Source organism: Eupeodes corollae, chromosome 3 (genome assembly GCF_945859685.1).
Source record: "Eupeodes corollae chromosome 3, idEupCoro1.1, whole genome shotgun sequence".
Classification (NCBI taxonomy): Eukaryota; Metazoa; Arthropoda; class Insecta; order Diptera; family Syrphidae; genus Eupeodes; species Eupeodes corollae.
The window spans coordinates 122,914,474-122,937,109 of NC_079149.1; the positions used below are offsets into that span (position 1 = coordinate 122,914,474).

General features: G+C 37.1%; 2 protein-coding genes across 9 annotated transcripts in view; one reads left to right on the forward strand and one right to left on the reverse strand.

Moving 5' to 3' along the window:
- Window positions 1-485: 485 nt before the first annotated feature.
- On the reverse strand, window positions 486-5,624 carry LOC129949855 (leucine-rich PPR motif-containing protein, mitochondrial). Its single transcript, XM_056061541.1, has 4 exons — window positions 5,404-5,624; window positions 4,608-5,130; window positions 1,504-4,549; window positions 486-1,439 (listed from the first exon to the last, which is right to left on the reverse strand). The coding sequence occupies exons 1-4, from the start codon at window positions 5,538-5,540 to the stop codon at window positions 883-885; spliced, it is 4,263 nt and encodes a 1,420-aa protein (XP_055917516.1). The 5' UTR covers window positions 5,541-5,624; the 3' UTR covers window positions 486-882.
- An 8,322-nt stretch (window positions 5,625-13,946) lies between these two features.
- The window catches only part of LOC129949854 (dedicator of cytokinesis protein 9), an 85,647-nt gene continuing 76,957 nt past the window's right edge, over window positions 13,947-22,636 (forward strand). For 7 of the 8 annotated variants that reach the window (XM_056061536.1, XM_056061532.1, XM_056061537.1 and 4 more), the window contains exon 1: window positions 13,948-14,736. In XM_056061536.1, coding sequence (XP_055917511.1) covers window positions 14,638-14,736 — 99 coding nt within the window. In that variant the 5' untranslated portion in view covers window positions 13,948-14,637. Of the gene's footprint in view, window positions 14,737-22,636 lie in introns of all 8 variants that reach the window. The other variant, XM_056061534.1, reaches the window with a different exon arrangement.

The window sequence follows — 22,636 nt, forward strand, 5'->3', positions numbered from 1 at the left end:
AGGCTCAGACGACATAAGGGATTTGAAAGTTAGGCAAGATGATCAATTGCCAATTTGACATAAGTTGACTTGACTTGATAGTAAGGGAGATTTTTCTTGACTAACTTTCCATTAAAGTTGACTTAATTAGAACTTTAACAGCTGGACAATTAGATACTAGAAACTTGCCTCACTTTCAAGTCTGAACCTGCCCATTTTTAATTTGATAACTTTTACTTATCTTTTGTGTTTTTAATTTCAATAAAATCAAGTTAAGGACACAATTTGAATGATTTATATTTGTATTTAATTACTGAACGTTTTATTTCCTTTTGAATTCGTGTGTTTTTACCGAGCAGCTAATTTTGAATTTCAACTACTTTTGTAGTTAGATTTATCCAATCAGAATCCCTTGACTACGTAGCCACTAGCTTTGTGAATGTGACCATTTTCTATTTCTCGAAATTCATTCCCTTCCTTATTCAAAAATAAAACAAATTTATAAATGTAAGTAACTTAAAATGACATATATTTTATGCCTTTTATTATTTTATGTTAATTTTCTAACATACATATTTATTAACTCCTTACAACAATTTATGATTATAATTATTACATTACTTGTTCAATTATTAACGGTATTTAATTGCAAATGCATTCATCGCTCTCAAAGCAGTAAATTTGGCATTAATCATAATTAAATGGCTAAAACTAAAGAAAGATTTGGTTAATGAAGCTCTGTTTTGTGTCGTCAATTGAAATAAATTCTCTTCTCTTCACCTCAACAGAATACAAAATCGATTATTATTATTTATGTCCTAAATAATTTACAAACCTATTCGGTAAAAATACTTAACAGAAAAATGTATTGTTTTTAACTGCGCGTTTTTTATTTAAAACTTCTTAAGGTTTATTTGGACCTATCTTGACATCTTCATCGCTGCTGGAGGTACTGTCGCTGTCGCTGCTACTGCTGCCCGAGCTCTCGCTACTACTACTGCTAACTGGATCACTGGACTTTTCGATTTTCTTGTCGGGTATAGTGTGGGGGAACTTCTTACCGCTGGCTTCCAAACCTTCCTTAAGACGAATCAAGGCGGTGCGGTTGATGTGATCGATTGGGCCGGACTTAAGGGCAGTATTCAATGTCTCTAGGCCCTTGTCGAATTCCGATTTCGCACACTGGATGTCCAAGAGGCAGCTGTAAGCATTACCAACGGCTCCGCCTGTGATTTTGGAACTTTTCAATTGGTTGATTAGGTCTTCAGCTTGTTTTTCGTCGTTATTTTGTCGGGCGATTTGTAGGATTCTCTGGAACATCAAGCGTGGCTCGTGGACGAGGTATTTCTCCCAAATCTCCTTAGCTGGGGCCTCATTCTTATGGATCGAGTGATATACCCAGAGTACGTTCATAGGAGCTACGTGTTTCTTATCAGCATAAGCTTTGGCAAGTTCCTCGACTGAAAGAATATGAAAAAAAATGCTTATTAATTCAAAAATTTCAAGTTTAAGAAATTTGCTTACATTTTGGCAACAATTCCGGACAAGTTTCGAGGATTCCCAATGATCCACCGCGTGGGAACTTATCTGCTGCTGCGCTTATTTCCTCGGGTGTATTTGCAGTGGAAATCTTCTGCAACAGGTTATTCAGGTATGGCTCACACTTTCCGCTGGCAATGTTCGCATGGCAATAGCGATTATCGAAGGAAACAATTTTCTTCTGTTCACTGGTCAACTTCTCCCCAATTTTCTTCATTGTCTCGAGATCGCCAGTTGCCGCAATCTTATTCAAGTAGAATTTGAAAACCTTTGGAATTGGCCTGCGGCCTTGATCGAGAAGCTCGAAGACATACTTCGTAGCCTCGATGAGACGTTGAGCGTGAATCAGATTCTCAATTAGCTGAGAAATGTCTCCAGCACTTGGCGACTGACCAAGGTTTAGCTTGTTCTTTAGTTCAATTGCTCTATCGACGTCTGGCGATGCCAATGCTGAGCGAAATTCATTCAGAGCCGATGAAGTTGGCCTCGCGCTAGCTCCGGTCTTTTGTGGCTTGACCTCGGCGGCGGTGCGACCAACAGGTGCACTCGATCGCTTCTCACTGGCTACAGGAGCTTCCTTCTGAGATGCCTGAGGCACTACGAATGGCACCTCCATGTTCTTACTCTTCAAGAGCTGTGCCAGTTTTGTGAGGAACTCATCACTAGGCGTGATGGATTCTTCCTGCATCTTTGTCCACAAACCCAAAGCCTTTTCGGCTTCTTCATTCTTACTATAGCTGAGCAAGAGATTGTAGAAAATTGTGTTGCGATCGATGTGCTGAAGGTCTTTTGTAGCTTCGATCAAACCCTCGAGTGATTCGACCATTCCCTCGTTCCTGTAGCGCTCACAGGCGAAATCAATACGCTTTGGACGTGTTCTAAGTCCGGGAGTCTCTAGGATCTTCCTCGCTTGACGGATTCGTCCGCACTCCACGAACGACAATACCAAATCATACAAACTGTTCACCTCTCCATGGATACTCGTGCTGAGATCGGTCAACTTCTGTAGATTCGCTGCGTCCTCCTTTTGAATCAATCTGCAAGCGAGTTCGTTCTTCCATGGGGTGGACTTGTAGTTGGTAGTGATTTGCTCGAATTTCTCCATCGCCTTCTGGATGTCATCCCTCACCAAGTGCACCTTGATCAGTGGTCCCAGAAGGACATTTGTGGGGACAATGTAATTATTCTTCACAAGAGTATCAAAGAGCAGTTCAGTTTTCTCGACATTTCCACTTTCGGCCAACTGATTCAGAAGCCTCCAGCATGACGCCGAGTACATAAAGGATCCTTCGTTTTCATTGAAATATTCGTCCTTCTTGTTCTTCTGCAAAAATGCGACAGCATCATCGATTTTCTCAGACTTCATCATCATCTCGGCAATTCGCAGAGATTTCAGGTTATCTAACAGGAATGCAGGTTCCTTGGCCTTGAGCTTCTCGTAGAGCTTCAGGGCATCTTCGAGACGATCGTTCTGAGCGTACAAGTCAATAAGTTGAGCCCAGGTTCCAGTGGGGATGGTGAACTTGTCCGATTCAAGACGATTAATCACCTCCACGGTTTTCTCGAGGTTCTTGGACTTGAAACAAGTGATGAGCAATTGACGCTTGATAGTGTTGGTGTTCTCGCCTTTGGCCTCCTGATTCGCAATGAATCGCTCCAATTCGTCGATGCTTAACTTGTCCAGGGTGCGTTTGCGTGATGAGCTTACATTCAACTGCAATGGCTCCAATTCACCAGAGGTCATCTTAGTCAAGAGTTCTGAGATCTTTGGTGTCATCTCTGAGCCCACACGCTCCTGAATCTTCGTTGCCGCTTCACTCGTCATGGAGAGACCTTGTTCCACGAAGTGGGTGAGAATATTTTCAAGGTGTTCCACGCGATTGTTGCGGAAGAAGTTGGCCGCATCGCTGACGACTTGACCAATAAATGCCGGACGAGCCTTTTGAACAACTGTCTCAGGGTCGGAGGGAGTTGCTTCTTCTGTTGGTTTTGCTGCACCCTCATCGATTACCTCTTCGCTTGCGATTTCTTCGTGGTTTGCCGTCAAGACATTGTCCTTGCTCAAGTTGTCATGGATTTGACGGACAATTCTGGTAAAGGATTTGTAGTCATCGGTTTTGCTGAGAGCTTGAATGAGAGGATAGCGGAAGAGAGCTGGAGCATAGTAAGCACGATAGCTTTCGACTAGCTTGGCAGCTTCTTCGATTTTATTCTGAAGCAACGCACTGTGGGCGGCCGATGAGGCGGCAGTGCCATTGGAGACTCCTGCATTCGTCAGAATACTCACAATTCTATCCAGACGCTTCTCACTCAACTTGGGTATCACATATTCTCGAACTGTCTCCGAGTTTGGTTGGACACTGAATTCGTTCTGCATCTTCTCCACGATGTCAATGACTTCATTGGGTTCGGCAGAACAGAACAGAGGCCAGAAATAGTGTTGTCTGATGGGTTGTCCGGAGTTCTTGAGTTCCTTCAACAGTGGCAGAGTCGCATGGTTGGCTCCATTTACAAGTCCAGCTTCAGTGGCAATGAGCAAGGCCTTCGGATTGAGTCCTTCCTCCTGGAGCTGCTTGCAAACGCTTAGAATCTTCTCAATTGGTCGATTTACTTTGACCAGTTGACGAATGAAGAATGTCCCAACGTCAACCAATTGTCCATCGGGACGGGTTGAACGTGGCATGATTCGAAGAACTTTAAGTCCAACATCCTCGTAGCCCTTGTTGACCAAACGAAGGATGACATTGACTGCCTCCTGATTGAATCCGGTGAATTTCTTAAGTTTTCCCAAAACCTGATCCACCTTGGCTTCGTGGCCGTTTATGGCGAGGGCATAGACGGCGTCGAGGATATCCTTATCGAGCAAGAATATCTCGTTTTTCTCACACTCTTCGATGGTCTGAAGAATGGCATCGACGTCACCGTGCCGTGCATAACAACAGAGCAGAGTTGTGAAGGTATCTGCGCTGGGTTCAAGACCGGCTTGTTTCATCACTGTTAGGATGGATTTAGCGGATTCGATGTCATTGGCCTAGATGAAAGTAGATTAAGAAAAAGCTTCATGTAGGTAATATGGTACAAGTTCTTACCTGAGAATGTCCCAAGATCAAGGCATTGAAAACGCTCTCGTTGACTGGCAAATTCTTCTCCCGCATATATTCCAATATCCTGGTTGCTCCATCAATGTCACCCTGCTGGCAATATCGCAGTACTAAGCGTTGATAAGTGACTCGATTGGGTTCGATAGCCTTTGACTCCAATTCCGACAAGAATTCGGCCGGCGAGAAGGGATGTTCATTCTCCAAATAGACCCTCAACAGAGCATTGTAATGGGAGATGTCCATGGGGACATTCAACGAGTTCAGTGTGTTCCATATTTCCTGAACCAATGCAGTTCGAACCTCAGGCAACTCCTCGGGCACCAGATTACCACAACAACGAATGACCAACAGGGACTGGGAACTAGTTGCCGAGCGTTGATGACGAATCTCGTCGAGGACTTCTTCGATATCTCGGCGGGCAATGCGTCCAGTACGACGAACATCCGAATCCAGTCGTTTAAGTTGCTTATCCAAGCTCAAGTCAGTTTTGGCAGCTGTTGTTGCATAGCCACTGAAAGCGACAAGAAGTGTGTTAATTCGATTTGAAACATTTTAGGTTAGGAAAAGTGTAAAATGATGAAATTCAACAGGGAATGAATGAAACTTTGGCAACAAGAATAAATCTATGAATTCAGTTGTTTTGGAAATTCTTTTCATGATTTATTTAAAGGATTTTGAAAATATATATTTGTAAAAGTGTTGCGTAATAACCGGGTGGTGTCTTGTCTTTCCACAAATACGAGCGACGTAACTTTTGGTGCTGCGGCTTTTTTCTTTTACTCACTTGATTAAATTACTGCAAACGCATTGTGAATTCTGGACAAGACTGCCTTCGGTTTCACGAACTGATTGAAAGACAACACTTCGTGTTAAACCAGCAAAATAACGAAATAATTTCCCAGAACGTAAAATCGATGCCATATTTTTTGTGATTGAAAAAATTCGTGAAATCTTTTCGTTCGAAAATTTTCTACAACTCTTTTTTTTTTTCTTCACTTCACACAAGACCAGAATTGTCAAAGTGACATTTATCTCACGTGGAGCATTGCCATGTTAGAAGGAGATTGAGAGAAAAAGTTATGCCAAGCTGCAAAGTTTCTCATAGGTTCTTATAGGCAAATTAAGTTGTTAGTAATTTAGTTGAGATTTAATAACCTTCAAAATTAGTTTTTTAGCTTTCAGAGTGAGTAATGAAAACATAACACAATTAAATGTTTTGTAAATTGCTCTATTTCAAAAATATGTTCTTTATATTTAAATTTAGGTTAGTTTTATTCGGAATTTACCCAGAAGCAGATAATGTATTGAAACAACAATATTTTTTTTACGAACATTTAAAATATATTTTCAAAAACTAAATTTGAATTCATGGGGCCAATTTCTTGTAGCTCGGAATGTTGACAAAACCGCGTTTCTATCAAATTCTGATCCATTTTTGAAATTAGTCTTTCCACAAATAATGACGCCTTATTTTGCATTGACACTATTGGGTCTTAATGCTTTTAAATTTCAATTAATACTAAAACTCAAGAGAATTGTATCATTTTGGGGATTAGTAAATCCAAAAATGATGTTTGTCCTCGACGTGTAATTATTTAGTGTAGTTTTAAGGCTGACACTGTAATTAGAACTTATTTATTTGTCTGGTACAAACGGTATGATGGCTGGATTGTGCTACCGAGATATTATTATTGATTTGTTATGGTGGAAATATTAAGATATAAACGTAGGCAACGTTTATTTTCAACAATATGACGCTACGCTTAACAAAAAACAACTAAATAAACGCAATCTGGCAATGTTTCCTGAAGACTCAAATATAACAATTGTGCACAATTTGTTGGACTTTTATTTAGAGCCATGTGAAAGATAAGATCTATGCCATTGCTCCACAATCAGCTCAAGGGCATAAAGATAAAATTCGATAAGTTATCGAAATACGCAAATCAGTCAAATTTCTTGCCAAAGGCATGCTGCTGCAACCGTTGCCGTGATTCGCATTTTAAAATATAATTTTCTATTGTCAACAGAATCAATAGAATAGATAGAATAGAATAGAATTGACAGTGCTAAAATTTAAAATTCCATGAGAGTAGGTACAATAGGTTGTATACCCAATGACCCAACCTAAATTATGGAATGGGGAGGTATTCACAACTCGATGCAACAAGACCTGTCCTTCCTTCGAAATAAAAAAGTCTTGAAGTCCGTACGTTTCAATGAACTTTTTCCATCACTATTGTCACGAAAAATTACTTTGAATCTGTCGTAGCATGGATAATTTTAAAAGGAATTTGCTTTATAAAGGGAAAAGTATATAATTTATCTCTGTATACTTTATTTTTTTTTTTTTTTTTTTTTTTTTTTATAATAAGCGCACACTCAAGGGGATATATTACCCTTATTATGTAGACACAGTGTGAGCACTAGGAAAGGGAGAGAGGGGTTGAAAGGAGATGTCGGTATACATTGGTTTTGAATTCCTGAATATTGCAATAGCTGGGAAAGACAGAGTGTGGTAAGGCATTCCACATTCGCATAGTACGGCTAAAGAACGAATCTCTATACTTGACAGTACGACCGAAGATGGGCTCGAGGGTATATTGATGAGCATTCCTAGAAGCGCGAGTATTACGGTTGAACTGTTTAAGGGGAGGAATGCAGCTGGCTATTTCTCTAGAGCATAAACCATTAAAATAACGGTAAAACAGGGTGAGACAAGAAACATTTCGACGATGTTCAAGTGATGTAAATGATGTTATGATGGTAATATCACCAATCAATCTAAATGCTCTACGTTCAATACTATCCAAGAGGCTTAAGTAAGTTGCAGGAGCACCAGCCCAGATATGGGAGTTATACTCAAGCTTTGGACGTATATAAGACTTGTAAATAACAGCCAGATCAGAGGGGGAGAAAAACTTCTTGCATCGCCTTAGAAAACCCAAACATCTTGCGGCATTTTTGGCGACATCGCGTATGTGATCGTTCCACAAAAGGTGGTTGGTGATACACATACCAAGAATATCCAGATGTTCAGTTTCCTCGATGCAAGTGCCATTTATGGATAATGGCAGCGGGGGTATATTTCGCTTTAACGATACAAGACAGCATTGCGTTTTCGAAGCATTAAATTCCACGCGGTTTCTTATTCCCCATTGTACAATGCTGTTTAGGTCGGAATTTAATGAGCTTATCATATTTTGTCGTTGCAGTTCCACATCCGAAGAAGAGGGGTGTGAATCTGAAAACGAATATGAAAAGCTAAGAGTACTATCGTCAGCGAAACAATGTATTGGATTAGATGTTGCAGACAGGAGATCATTAATAAAAATGAGAAAGAGTGTTGGAGATAGAACAGAGCCCTGGGGCACACCAGCATTTATTTTGTGGTTTTCAGACTTGAATCCATCCAATACAACTTGTATTGAACGATTCGAAAGGTAATTACTAATCCAATGAAGGAGGGATTCATGCAAACCGAAAGCACGCATTTTCGATAAGAGAGCCTGATGCCAAACCCTATCAAATGCTTTTGAAATATCAAGTGCAATAATCTTACTTTCTCCAAAGCTATGTAAAGATTTGTTCCACTGTTCGGTGAGATGAACCATGAGATCACCAGTGGACCTATTGCTACGAAAGCCATACTGTCGGTCATTAAGAAGCTTCCGTTCTTCAAGATATTTCTTGAGCTGATAATTAATCAGCGTTTCCATGACCTTGGAAAGAAGGGACGTAAGTGCAATCGGTCGATAATTAGACGGTGAGGAAGATTCGCCTTTTTTGGGAATAGGCTGGACAAATGCGGTTTTCCATCCGCTCGGAACGAGACCTGAGGAGTAGGACAGATGAAAAAGCTTACGCAGTGGTTTTGCCAGCGATGAAGAACACCTCTTCAGAACAATAGCGGGGATACCATCCGGACCAGCAGATTTGTGTATGTTAAGATCTTTTAGGACCCTCGCTACGGTACGAGTGCGAAAAAAGATTTGCCCCATAGAATCATTAACTCGCTCAAGTACAGGCGGAGTCATAACACTCACTGGCAGAGTTGAATTGGCGGCGAACTGCCTAGCAAAGAGATTTGCTTTCTCTAAGGAGCTAACAAATGGAGTGTCATTCACAACGAGCGTAGGGACCGAGGAAGAGGAAGAATTCCTCATATTTTTTACAAATGACCAAAAATTTTTACTGCCTTTGGGACATTGCAGTATTTTTTGCCGTAATTTTTGGTCATGTAAAAATTTGGTCCGTCGAATATGGGCGTTGCAGGCCTTCCTGGCTTGCTTGAACTTATTCCGGTTTTCCTCAGTTGGATTGGCTTTAAAACAACGGAAACTTACCTTCTTAACCCTAATAACCTCTTTACAGCTCGCATCGAACCATGCGTTTTCCTTAGGTCTGATGCTTTTAACCCTATTCGGGATAAAAGTTCTCATTCCTAGGAGAATCAAACTTGTGATCATATCAGCGCTGGCGTCAACGTCACTATCGAGGAAGCATAGTGACCAGTTAAAGATCCTAAAGTAATTATTGAGACCGTCCCAGTTGGCTTTCTCGTATTGCCAAACGGTTCTCTTAGGAGCTCTTTCTTTAACTGGAGAGTTTTTACACGAGAAATTTGCTGATATGACACAATGGTCAGATGTGCCTAGAGGAGATAGGACACTAATAGTGTACTTACCAGGGTCAGAGGTAAGAAACAAGTCAAGAGTGTTTTCTGCTCGACCTACCACGTCCGATATTCGAGTGGGCTCGTTGACCAGCTGAGTTAGGTGGTTTAACTCAGCGAAGATCTCAGCACACACTCCTTCTGGTGTTGACTGGCCCGAATGTTGAAGCCATGAAGAATTGAGCACATTGAAATCTCCCGTAACAACGATTTCAGTGCGAGGATAGGACGAAACAATTCTTTGGATGGAATCAGACAAAGCATCAAATTCACGAGAAGTTGATACTCTGTCTAGATTTGGGCTTCGATAAAGGAAGCAATAGTGAATGATTTGCTTATTCACGGAAAATTTAAACCACATAAAATTGAAAAAAGAATTTGTGCAGGGACCATATTGTGGCAAAAACTGATAAGCAACATCATTCCTAATGTAAATGGCGAGACCATGGTGGGAAAAGAATAATGGCACCAAGTTATACCCTTGAATAAAGAATTCAGTGGGATCGGAATCCTCACCCACTTGGGTTTCACTTAGTGCCAATACAGCTGGCCTGTTTAAAGCAGTATGGGAGTACACAGAAAGAAAATTCGATCTAAGCCCACGAATATTACAATAATCTACCCTGAAATTTCCAGCCATTGCAAATAAAAGAAACACAAAAACCAAAACAGACGAAGACTATAAGAAAAATATTACTGCGTTGAACCACAGAATGCTATTCGATACACGCCACTACTAGTGTTATGCCTTAGTAGTGACAAGAATCGAATCCGGCCCTGTTAATTCAAAACAGTAAAATTTTTGTTGTCAACAATCTGATATCAACGATGACGTAGTCTGTGTATCAATTGCATTAGTTATTAAACACAATGCAATTTGATACACAAGCTAAGCCATGCAACTGTACGAGAGAAGGGGAAAGTGAAGGATGGTACTCACTGTGCTATCGCTATGTTGAGTTGGCTTAATATGATGATATGTATTATTTTTTTGTTGGTTGTTTGTTGTTTGTTGTTTTTGTTTTATTGTAATTGATTTGGTGTGGTGTGATTTATTGTTTCTTTTATTTTTGTTGTTTTTTTTGTTTTTTTTTTGTTCATCACTTATAACATTTTTTTTGCTATTTTTTTGTTTCGTTTTGTTTTTGATTATTTGTTTTATTATTTAATTTTGTTTTATGTTAACATTAAGTTTAGGGGGAAAACACTTAGACAAATATCACGATTAGGCACAAGACTCGAACAAGACGCGCTTGCGCAACGGACGCACAACACAGGGGGACCTTCCCCAACGAAAGTTCACTGACAACTTTACCTCAAACTCTACATAACACCCCTCTTTTATTTCTAGTAAGCCCACCCCTATTCACATTCTCATTGGCATTTAAATAAGATGTTTTTAAGGCTGACAGATGTCAGTCACTTCTGCTTCAGACATTTCTTGTAAAATATTTGTGTTGTGGTTTTCTATAATAAATAAATAATGAATGATTTGTTTTCATATTGTTCACATCGGAGAGATAACTTTATACCCATGGAATTTCCTGATGTCCAAAATCATACGAAATTCTTTATCCGTCAACTTTCTTACTTTATTATCTCATTTCCGATGCTTCTTGATTTTGTTAAATTTCTTTTTTCATACAAAAACACACATAATTTTCAGAAGAGAACAGTTGTTAAAGAATGACATCTTTCGAGCTGTCAAATATTTGAATTTTGACATTATTGCACTTTATATTAGGATTAGAGTAAAGCAAAAGTTTAAAATTGTTGTAAAACAAAAAACGAGACTAGATCAGTTGAATCAAATTGTGAAAACCTCTATTATTTTATCAAACAAATCATTTAAGACATTTTTACCAAAGTTAAAATGTCAAAAAACGGTTTTGAATGCATCTACATGTGAAAATTCGCATAAAGAATCTCAAATAAGCCGATATTTCATAAGCAACCACACTTTTAGCAATTATATTTGTCTAATAGCGGAAATACTTATTTTTGGAGACATAAACTGTCAAGCTTTGTATATATGTCACAAATTTGATGTTGAATGTAAAATGGTTAATCTGATAAACTAAGGAAATTAATGTCTGTGTTTTAAATGTGACATTTTACAAACAAATTTAAAAGTAAATTCAGGTTTTCACGAGCAAAAACTTAAATATTATTCAATAAGCCAATATTTCTTATATTTTTCTGCAAACTTTAATATATCTCGTTGCATAAATAACCTTAATTATAAAAACAAATCCCTTCTTTTGTACACCTAAAAGTTTTCTGTATTAGCACTTGGCATCACTTTACTGTATATTCAATCCACTGCGATGACCTACGTCGCTGCATCAATTTTGTATCAAAAATACTCCATTTACCAAGATCGGAATCTTTCGTACGTTTCACTCTCCCAAACCCGTTTGTTTACATTGTTGTATTTGTAATTTTGACAATTAGTCCATGAATAGATGTGAAAACAAACAACAAAAAAAACGATGCCGTGGGCTAGCGGCACTTTGCAAAACAAAAACAAAATGGGGTGGTTAATATGTTTTTTCAGGTTTTTCTTTTTACTTTTTTCGATGAAAAAGTCAGTTTTAACCTTTAATTTTGCAGTCATTTTGTTGATAGCGAACCAATGTACATTTTTGTCTTGAAAAAAACATGTTCAACATCATTTTATTGTTATTAATTCACTAATTTAGAATAATCACTACGAAATTCTTTAAATTTCATAATTAACCTCGAATTATTGTATCAAAGATGCGTTCGAAGAACCATCAAATTAAGGGTGCGAGCGCAATTTATTGATACTACTAAATTTTCGTTAATGAACGGCCCAAATATTTATTTTGCAATTAAAATCTATATTAAATTAATTAATCGAAGTATGTAAATAGTTTTCTCTATAATTTAAGTTTGGGACTATTTTTCAATTTCATTTTGATTAATAAATATTAAATTTAAAAAAAAAGAGTTATAAGCGAAAAATACCTTAACATAACATTTTTGATTGATGGAAGCGTACGTGTATTTGCTATCAAACAAAACTATATAACACATCAAAGGAACATCAATGTTTAAAAAAAAATAATCAGAACAGTTATAGCGAACCCGTTTGATAAATGCAGAGCGAATAAAATGCAAAGTTTGACATTTATCACAAAATTAATATATCAAAAACCGTTTTGAATTCATGCACAACTCATTCAAGATCATGTATTCGACTTGAATGTTTATTCTTTAGTAAATTCCCACAGTTTAACGCATAATATAATTTTCATTGGTTATTTAAAAATGTTTAATTACCAAAGTTTAAGTTTACTTATTATTGTTTGAAGGGTATGTTTAGTAAAAATGCTGCTTATCATGAAAAAAATAATGAGAATTAATGAATAAAATTAATTTGAAGTCAATGTCTTCTATTATTCCCGAGACATCGAAAACCAAATATCAATTTTTACCAATTTTCCGACCTTTTTTTTGTATATTTTTTTTTGTATGAAAAAAAAACGGATTTTTATTTTAAAAAAATGTGTGTCGAATGTCGAAAACAATATTTTCTGTGAGAATAAATTAGTTTGAAGCCTATTTTTTTTTAATTTTTCTAAAGATATTTGAGTTGAAAATAAATTGTTAACAAGTTTTAATAATGTTCTTTTTAGGTTTTTATTTTTTGTAAAAAATCTACCAATTCGATTTGTCTCAAAATTTTACTGAATATAGAAAAGAATATTCCTTACAAGATAAAATTAGTTTAAAGCCATAATCTAAATTTTTTGAAGATATTAAAATCGAAGACCAATTTTTACCAACTTTTAATAATTTTTGTTTAGGTTTTTATTTTTTGTAAACAAAACTGTCAATTAAATTTTTCTTAAAATTTTACTGAATGTTGAAAACAATAAAAGTATTTCTTAAAGATAAAATTAGTCAAAAAAAATATATATATATATTCCATATCTTTATTTTATAAAATATAAAATAACATTGCAGTATAGAAATAGAGTTCCAAAAATTAAAGGAAATAAGTAAAATACACACAAATTACAATGATTTTTCTTTAGCATTTTTGGTTATTATCCAGAATTATTTAACAGACTTGCTTATGTCTGTTTTGTTGTTCTACAAAGTATTGAGTTACACTTTTGTCCATTTCTAATTATACTTAACCAGTTGCAGCTCATATTGCGTTCGAAAATAATTTAAGTAAACAAAATACAGTACTAATAAATCATTAAATATGTATTTGGTCAGTTTTATTTTAAATAATATACATTTACAACATTTATTTGGATGGAAATTAAAAAGCTATACAAATCTTCCAATTTAAGACCATGTCAGCACTTCAGATTCTGTTGGTTAGGATTGTTTAGTTTTTGAACGAGGCCATAAAACATTCAAAATAAAGCATTTAGATGTGCCTGCAGACTATAATGAAGCATTTTGATGGGCCGGAACACTAAATGTGAGAATGTGTTTGGTTTTTGCATCATTTCACGCACACTTTCTCACATTTAATGTGTCCTTAGCTTGTAGGCAAACCGAAATGTCAGTCTGAGATTCCGATCTTGGTAATGGAGTATTTTTGTTTTGTATTAGACAAATTGAATTTTTTCAAACAAAAATTCTGACAGTCGTATTCGACGCGTTGTCTAGTAAAGTTTGAAAATTCGCTTACTGGAAAAATAAAAACAAAAGTGTTTCTTTTTTTCTTCTATATGAAATAAATTTTGTTGTTTGTGCATTTGTATATCAAATCCATACCTTTGCTTCTTCACACATACCGCCCACCCCTCTGTCTGTATCTAAATTAAAATTCAACACAAAAATTTATTCTGTGTTTCTCTTCATTTCTCCCGATTCCTTCCTGAGTGTAGACAATTTTTGCAAGGAAACTAAAACAAAAATTGTTTACAATGAAAATAATATTCTGACCTATTCCCTAAAATACTCGCATAGGAAGAATTTAAAAAAAAAAATCAATCAATTCCAGTTTAAAAAAGAAAAAAAGGGAAAAATACAAATCGCCACCGGTTTACGCGGTGCAGTGAAAAATTAGTTTCTTTTTCTGTTTTCCACTGAAAATCTGATTCACAGGTAGAAAAATAAAAATACAAAATTCTATGTGAAAACACAAAAAGACCATTAACCCGGTAAAAATGTGAAGAAAAATAAAATTCCGAAGTGATTCCCTAAAGAGAAAAGAAAAATAATAAAAAATCTCATAAATTCTCAATCGGATCCCGAAAGAATAAGAAAAAGAATCTTGAAATCTGAGTCAGTAATAAAAAGGATTACCTTCATAAGACGTCGAGCCGATCAGCTCCAAAGACAACCTCCAGAATGACAGAAAGGAAGTTTACTCGTGGCCTAAACAAGCCAGGAATGGCTGCCCAGCTTCGGGAGACCGTCTCACAAGTTGTCCGCGAAAGTGCTGTTTTGGTAAGTCTATAAGCATAAGTAGTGTAAAGTGTAGCTGCAGAAAGACCTGACTTAAGTTCTTTGATCCTTTCTTCCTTTTTTCTTCTGCTCGCTTCCACGCTTCGTATGTTTTCTTTTTTTGTTGCTTTTTTTCCTTTTTTTGGTTTCTTTAGAGATTTTTGTTGAGTTGACACAATGGAGCTTGAGTTGCGTGTGTCTCATTGATTAGGAATTCAAGACGATGCAGCGGTCAATAATCCCTTGATTCTCGTCTTGCATAATCCCAAGTACGAGTTGGATTTTCTGTTGGCACTCGACGACGGAGCTGGTGGAGTTGCATGGAATGTCATGTTTCTATTGAAGCTGATGATGATGTTTTGTGTGTAGAAAAGGATACACGCCCTTTTTAGTTGATGTTGTTGTTGGGAGTGTTGCAAGTGGTGCACATTGTCGCCCATGATGTCCAGAAGTGGCTTATATATCCACTTGTACAACTCCATATGCATGCCTCATGGATGTACACCAGCCTCCTCTCCTCTTGGTTTATTTTTTTTCTGTTCGTTGGTTCTTCTTGTAGTTCTGATTCTGATGCTTTTGCACATCTCCTATTTTGTGTTTATTTTGTTTGGTACTTCCTCCCACCCGCTCTCGGTGTGTATAGAAACTGTGTGTCGTTAGTTTCTTCATTTATTTTGTTGTTGTTATTTTTCTGTTTGCTCAATGTTTTTCTTGTTGTTTTTAGTTTTTTTTTTTAAAACTATTTTTGCACTCCCAGGCTGACGAGGATGAGGAATCTCGGGATGAGGATAGAGCACAACCAGAATTAGATGAATCAGAAGATTGATATGTGTTTGGTGGGATGAAAAATTATGTAAAATATGTGCTCTACTCTGTGTGGCTGTCTGTCTTCTTGTTCGTATCACTATGTAAAATTATTTTTACGTAATCAGTGTCAACGATATGTATGATGGGAAAATGAAGAAATGGAATTCGGATGGAATGCAGATGTGGTCGTTGTGCTGGTGGTGTGCGCATTGCTCGGAAAATTGCATAAATTCTACTAAATTATGGCCTCGAATTTGGTTCGTGCTTCAGTGGAGTTGAATTGGGTGGTTTTGTTTTTGGATTTGGTTTTGGTAGACCAATACTCTTGGAGTAAGAAAATCCAAGCAATCAGTAAATAATCAATATTTATTTGTTGGATTTGGTTTCGATTGCCAAATCTGTTTTGGCAGCCACACTTGGTTGCGGAATTTAAAGTAAATTTAATGAATTTTCTACAAGAGCAAGAGACTAAAGAGATTAAAGAGGTTGAGCTAAAGGCGATGCGATAGAATTTAAAGAATGTGAATGCATTGTTTTTTTTTTTGTTATTAGACTTGGTTTTCTGATTGTGCGGCTTTTTGTTGGGAAATAAGGAAATCATTTAAAAAGATGTTTATGATTTAAAAAATGGTTTAGAAATAATTTGGAGTATTAAAGAAAATTTTATTTAAATTTGAACTATTTTAAAATAATTATCCAAGAGCCCTGATGTTTATAGCTTTCTTTATGATTTTGCAATAATATCTCATATGTCACCTCATCATAATACATTTTTGTGATGAAATAACAGGTTCTTCAAATAGGTTGTAATTAGTTTAATAAGTAAATAAACTTTACTTTGCAAAAAAAAAAAACGTATACGCCCAAGTGTACTTGTGTTAATTTTATATAAAAATAGTAATTTAAGTTGGTATGGATTTTGCTTGCATAATGAAATTGTTTTCTATTTCTAAAGGAAAATCTTTAGACCTCGCTGCTAATTTAAGATCTTCCTGAATATTTTAAGATCTGCAGTACTATTTCAAGACCTACCTTGATAATTTAAAACATTCGCTAATATATCCAGTCTTCCATTGACATTCCTAAACCTCCCTTCAAATCTCCAGATCACCCTTGATAAATTTTACATGACCTCCGTTGATATTTCAAGACCGCACTTTTTATTTCCAGACCTCCCAGGGAATTTTAAGACCTTCCTTCAAATCTCTAGACCTCCCTTGAAATTTGAAGAACTCCCTTCAAAGCTCCAGACCTCCCTTGATATTTTCAGACATCCCTTCATATTTTAAGACCTCCCTTGAAATCTCCAGACCTCTCTTAGTATTTCAAGACTTCCTTTGCTATTTTGAGACCTCCCTTGAAATCCCCAGGCCTCCCTTGATTTTTTAAAACATTTGTTAAATTTTACGGCAGCGTTAGATAATCTCATTAACTTCTGATCTTGACAGCATTGTCTAATGGTTAATCAAAAACCGTGTAAAATTCAATGCTTTGAAAACTCCTAACCCTCCCTCAATTCTATATTCCATGAGTAATACTTGCATCTAGGAGACTGAACAGCTTTCAGTTCAAGGTAAGTGTATCCATCTTTTGTTGAGTAATAACATAATGAAGCTGACAAAAACTGCTAAGTGCTCCGGTGTTCTCCGGCCATAGAATAAGTTTTTTATCCCTTTTGGTCTGACTATGGTTAGGTTGGGTTAGGATTCCACATGAATCTAGAGGCTTCCTCCTAAGCTCAATGGAACCAGTTTGAGTCCCTTACGAAACGTGAGAGGCTGATTATGCTGATATGATTTAGAAGGTTTAGATCGTTAAAGAGGAGTTCTCCTAGGTGATTCTTGCATTTTTGAGCTAGAGTAGGGCATGTACAGAGAAGAACTGTTTCCTCCTCTTCCTCGTCCATAGAAATTCTGCAAAAGTCATTTGAGAATATGCCTAGTCGCGTGACGTGCTTTCCTATTAGACAGTGTCCGGTTATGACACCTATTATCGAGCTTATATGTGATCTGCTAAGATAGAACGCTTTAAATTGGCCCGGTGTTTTTTATGACCTGACACGTGGTGATGTTGTTCCACCTGGTGTTTAACTTATTCATAGCGTCTTGCAATAGCAACAGTTTACAATTGGTATGCCAGTATGTGCCAAACGTGGTAGAATGGGCTGTACTGTACCGTTCCTGGCGAGTTCATCTGCCTTACAGTTACCTGGAATGTCTCTATGGCCCGACACCCAGCAAAGGTGAATATTAAACTGTTGTGTAATCTCCATCAGAGATGTTTGACAGTTATGGACTGTTATAGAGTTTGTAGAGACAGAGTCTAGAGATTTTATAGCGGCATGACTATCCGAGAAAATGCGGATATCAGATGTTGATATCACGTTAACTTTAAGACAGGACAAGACTTCTTCTGTCGCCAATAGTTCCACCTGGAACACGCTACAATGATTGGAAAGGCGAAATGAGAGACTTAGTTTTAGTCGTTCAGAGTACAAACCTCCACCAACCCCTTCTTTTCTAATCTAAAAAAAAATTAATTCGTCCAAATCTCGAGTATAATAGTCATATTTGGGCTGGTGTCACAATAACGTACTTTAGTCTTTTGGACAGAATTGAAAAGAGAGCCCTAAAAATGATAAGAGATCGTTTTTTAGGAACACTTCACGAGTGTGGAGCGGTCAACCAGGCTAAATATTTCCCACTCATTACTATGTGCAGACATTTAAAACCAATGTGCATCGGTTTCTATTTTCTAATCCTAACCTTCTTTCCTTATTGTTCGCACTGTGTCAAGTCATTTTAAGGGTATTCATAACTTATTTAATACAAATAAAATATAAAAAAACCTACCCTAAAATTTACAGGCCTCTTTTGCTAGCTCCCTTGGACTCACTCAACCAATTGAGTAGCAAATGTGAGATAGTATTGACGCCTTGGACGAGAATATATAAATGTTGCAACAAGTGGTAGAAAATTGGCAATAAATTCTAGCCAGCCGCGGCGGTCACTTTGATTCTAGTAATTTTTAAAACATAAGTACAAACCCTTATCTGTATAGTAAACCTAAATTCTTGGCTATAGCGTTTAATTATATGCTATTTATTTCTTCTTGAAAACCATAGGTTAAAAAAATATACTCTTTATAAAGTTCACCCATTAAGCCGTTTCTACTAAAGTTTTATGTTGAGACCCTCAAAAAGTCCCCGAGCAAAATTTCGACTCGAAAGTTAAAAGTAAACCACAGCTTTTTTCGACTTTTTTTCTTTAGCTTTTTTTCGACTTTTTTTCTTTAGAGAAATCCAATTTCTTTGTAAGGCAGTTCGCCGCCAATTCAACGCCAGTGAATGTTACGACTCCACCTGTCATCGAGCTAATTAGTGATTCTATGGGGCCAATCTTTTTTCGCACTCGTACTGTAGCGAGAGACCTAAAAGATCTTTGCATACATAAATCTGCTGGTCTGGTTGGTATCCCCGCTATTGTTCTGAAGAGGTGTTCTTCAACACTGGCAAAACCACTGCCTAAGCTTTTTCATCTGTCCTACTCCTCAGTTCTCGTTCCGAGCGGATGGAAAACTGCATTTGTCCAGCCTATTCCCAAAAAAGGCGAATCTTGCCCACCGTCTAATTACTGACCGATTGCACTTACGTCCCTACTTTCCAAGGTCATGGAAACGCTGATTAATTATCAGCTCAAGAAATATCTCGAAGATCGAAAGCTTCTTAATGACCGACAATACGGCTTTCGAAGCAATAGGTCAACTGTTGATCTAATGGCTCATCTTTATCTTCACATCTTTGGAAAAAGTAAGATTATTGCACTTGATATTTCAAAAGCATTTGAAAGGGTTTGGCATTAGGCTCTCTTATTGAAAATGCGTGATTTCGGTTATCATGAATCCCTCCTTCATTGGATTAGTAATTACCTTTGGAATCGTTCAATACAAGTTGTTTGGATGGAGTCAAGTCTAAAAACCACAAAATAAATGCTGGTGTGCCCCAAGACTCTGTTCTACCTCCAACACTCTTTCTCATTTTTATTAATGATCTCCTGTCTGCAACTTCTAATCCAATACATTGTTTTGCTGACGATAGTACTCTTAACTTTTCATATTCACAACCCTCTTCATCGGGTGTGGAACTGCATCACCAAAATATGATAAGCTCATTAAATTCCGACCTAAACAGCATTTTACAATAGGGAATAAAAAACCCCATAGAATATAATACTTCTAAAACCCAATGCTGTCTTTGCCACTATCCATGAGTGGCACTTGCATCGAGGAGAATAAACATCAACAAACTACCTTTTGTGGAACGATCACATACGCGATGTCACCAAAAATGCTGCAAGATGTTTGGGTTTTCTAAGGCTATGGAGGAAATTTATCTTCCCCTTTTGATCTGGCTGTTATCTACAAGACTTATATACGTCCAAAGCTTGAGTATTACTCCCATATCTGGGCTGGTACTCCTGGAGAAATAGCCAGTTGCATTCCTCCCCTTAAACAGTTTAACCGTAATACTCGCGCTTCTAGGAATGCTCATCAATATACCCTCGAACCCAACTTTGGTCGTACTGTCAAGTACAGAGATTCGTTCTTTAGCCGTACTACGCGGATGTAGAATGCCTTGCCACACTGTCTTTACCAGCCATTGCAATATTCAGGAATTCAAAACCAATGTGCACCGACACCTCCTTTCAACCCCTCTCTCCCTTTCCTAGTGCTCACATTGTGTCTACATTATTAGGGTAGCACTATCCCCTTGAGTGTGCGCTTATTATAAAAAAAATCTATTACAAAAATTTGTTTTCATGACGGATTGATGAAACAACCTGCCAACAAAACATCGTTAGATCCATTCCTTCTTTTCATTCAAAGAGAAGATCAAGTCTTCAAGTTTTGATTTCATTTCAGAAACATGGTTTTGGTTGTCAAAAAATGACTATCCAAAAGATTGTATTCTCATTCAGAAATGAATCACTGATGTAAGAACAAAGAAATACAAAAACTGAAATTGAAAACTTCCTCAAAAAGAACTCTCTCCCTCCCTTCCTTTTATAATCATCATTCACTTTCTTTTCCTTTATGCTTGAGAGAGAAAATTGTGCACCTAATTGATTTGTAAAAACGCCACACGACATTATCTTGGTTGCTTTTCTGCTGCCTGTTCATATTACGGACATGTTCCTGGTCGGTGATTTTGATTCTATTAAATGATCATACTTTTCAAGCTGAAATAAAAACACACACATCCAAAGGCCAAGGTCACACGAAGCAACACTACCAAATAGAGCAAATAAAATGAAAATTATAAAAACAGAATTAAACAACAACAAACAAATCAGTCTGACTGACACCCAATTATAGAAGCCTTTTATTTTCATTTTCTTGCATCTTGATAGAGGTATCTTTTCTATACGGAAAAATACTTTTATAAGCAAGAAAACTAGAGACCTGCAGTAGTTTGCAAGTCTTTAGAAGTCACACGAAAGCGCATGCAAAACATGAAAACGTGATATTAATATTCGTGCGCTCCACTAAATTTCCAAAAACAACAAAAAAAAAGAAAAATAATTTTATATATGGACACAAATCTAAAGAAGGAACTGAAAAATACCTCAAAATGTGGAAGACACGTAAAGGGTGTTTTTTTTTTTAAAGAGGTATATGACTTTGAAACGGAATAAAAGAAAGATTATTTTGACAAGAAATTTACATTTTTCGAGAGATAAACTACTGGCATTGCAATTTAAATATAATTTCTGGCATATGGCCGTCAAGGCTGGACCGGGTATAGCCTTATCTGGAAGTCCACTTTCTATGGTCTCCGTATTGGTAATATGGCGGCAAGTAGTCAATCGCTTCGGACTTATCCGACGGACCAAGTCTATGACTCTTATGTCGTCTTCCCAATCACTAGCTTGTTTTAGGTGAACTTCTGGTCATCAAATAAGACCTTGACGCAGAGAATAATTTCGACTACCGATATACTTATCTTCTCTGTCTTAATAAACTTACTTACAGCCTGAAACTGTCCATCAACTGTCAAATTGTGGATCAGTTTAACATTCACCTTATTAAAGGGCCGGGTCATAGAAACATTACAGGAAATTTCAAAGCTGACGTACTTGCAAAAAATGGAACAACTTTACCTTTGAAGGGCAGCAAGCCAAAGACGGTCGGTCAACCATCTAGAGGCGTCAATACATACTCGTACAATCAGTGTATCTAAACACATCGGTCCACAGTGTCATATCTGCTAATTTCTCGTTTCAAACAAATCCAGTAAAAGAAAGAGCTTCAAAGAGAACCGTTTGGCAGTACGAGAAAGCCAACTGGGATGGTTTCAATAATTTTGTCACGATCTTTAACTGGTCGCTATGCTTCCTCGGTAGCGACCGAGACTCCAGTGCAGATATGATTTCTAGTATGATTCATCTAGGAATGGAAACATTTATCCCGAATATTGTCAGATATTGTCATGGCTCCAACAGTTCTTGAACGCGTAAATGATTCAATGGGACCAATTTTTTTTCGCACTCGAACTGTGGCTAGAGTTTTGAAAGTTCTCAACATTCATAAATCCGCTGGCCCAGATGGTATCCCCGCTATTCTTCTGGGCACGTTCCGAGTAGTTGAATGACTGCATTTGTTCAACCAATCCTAAAAAAGGCGCATCTTCTTCTCCCACAAATTTATCGACCAATAGCACTAACTTCCCTTCTTTCCAAGGTCACGAAAAAGCTGATTCAATAATTATCAGCTTAAGAAATATCTTGTGGAACGGAAATTTCTTAATGACCGGCAATACGGCTTTCGTAGCAATAGACCCACTTTTGTTTCCGACCCTTTTCCTCATTTTTATAAATGATCTCCTGTCTGCTACTTTTAATCCAATACATTGTTGTCGCCAAAAATGCGGCCCGTCTGATCGGGCTACAATCTACAAAACCTTACGTCCGAAACTTGAATATAACTCTCATCTCTGGGCTGGTGCTCCAGTTACTTATTTAAACCTCTTGGACAGTATTTAAAGAAATTATTGGTGACATTAACATCATCAACTCATTTACGCCACTTGAACATCGAC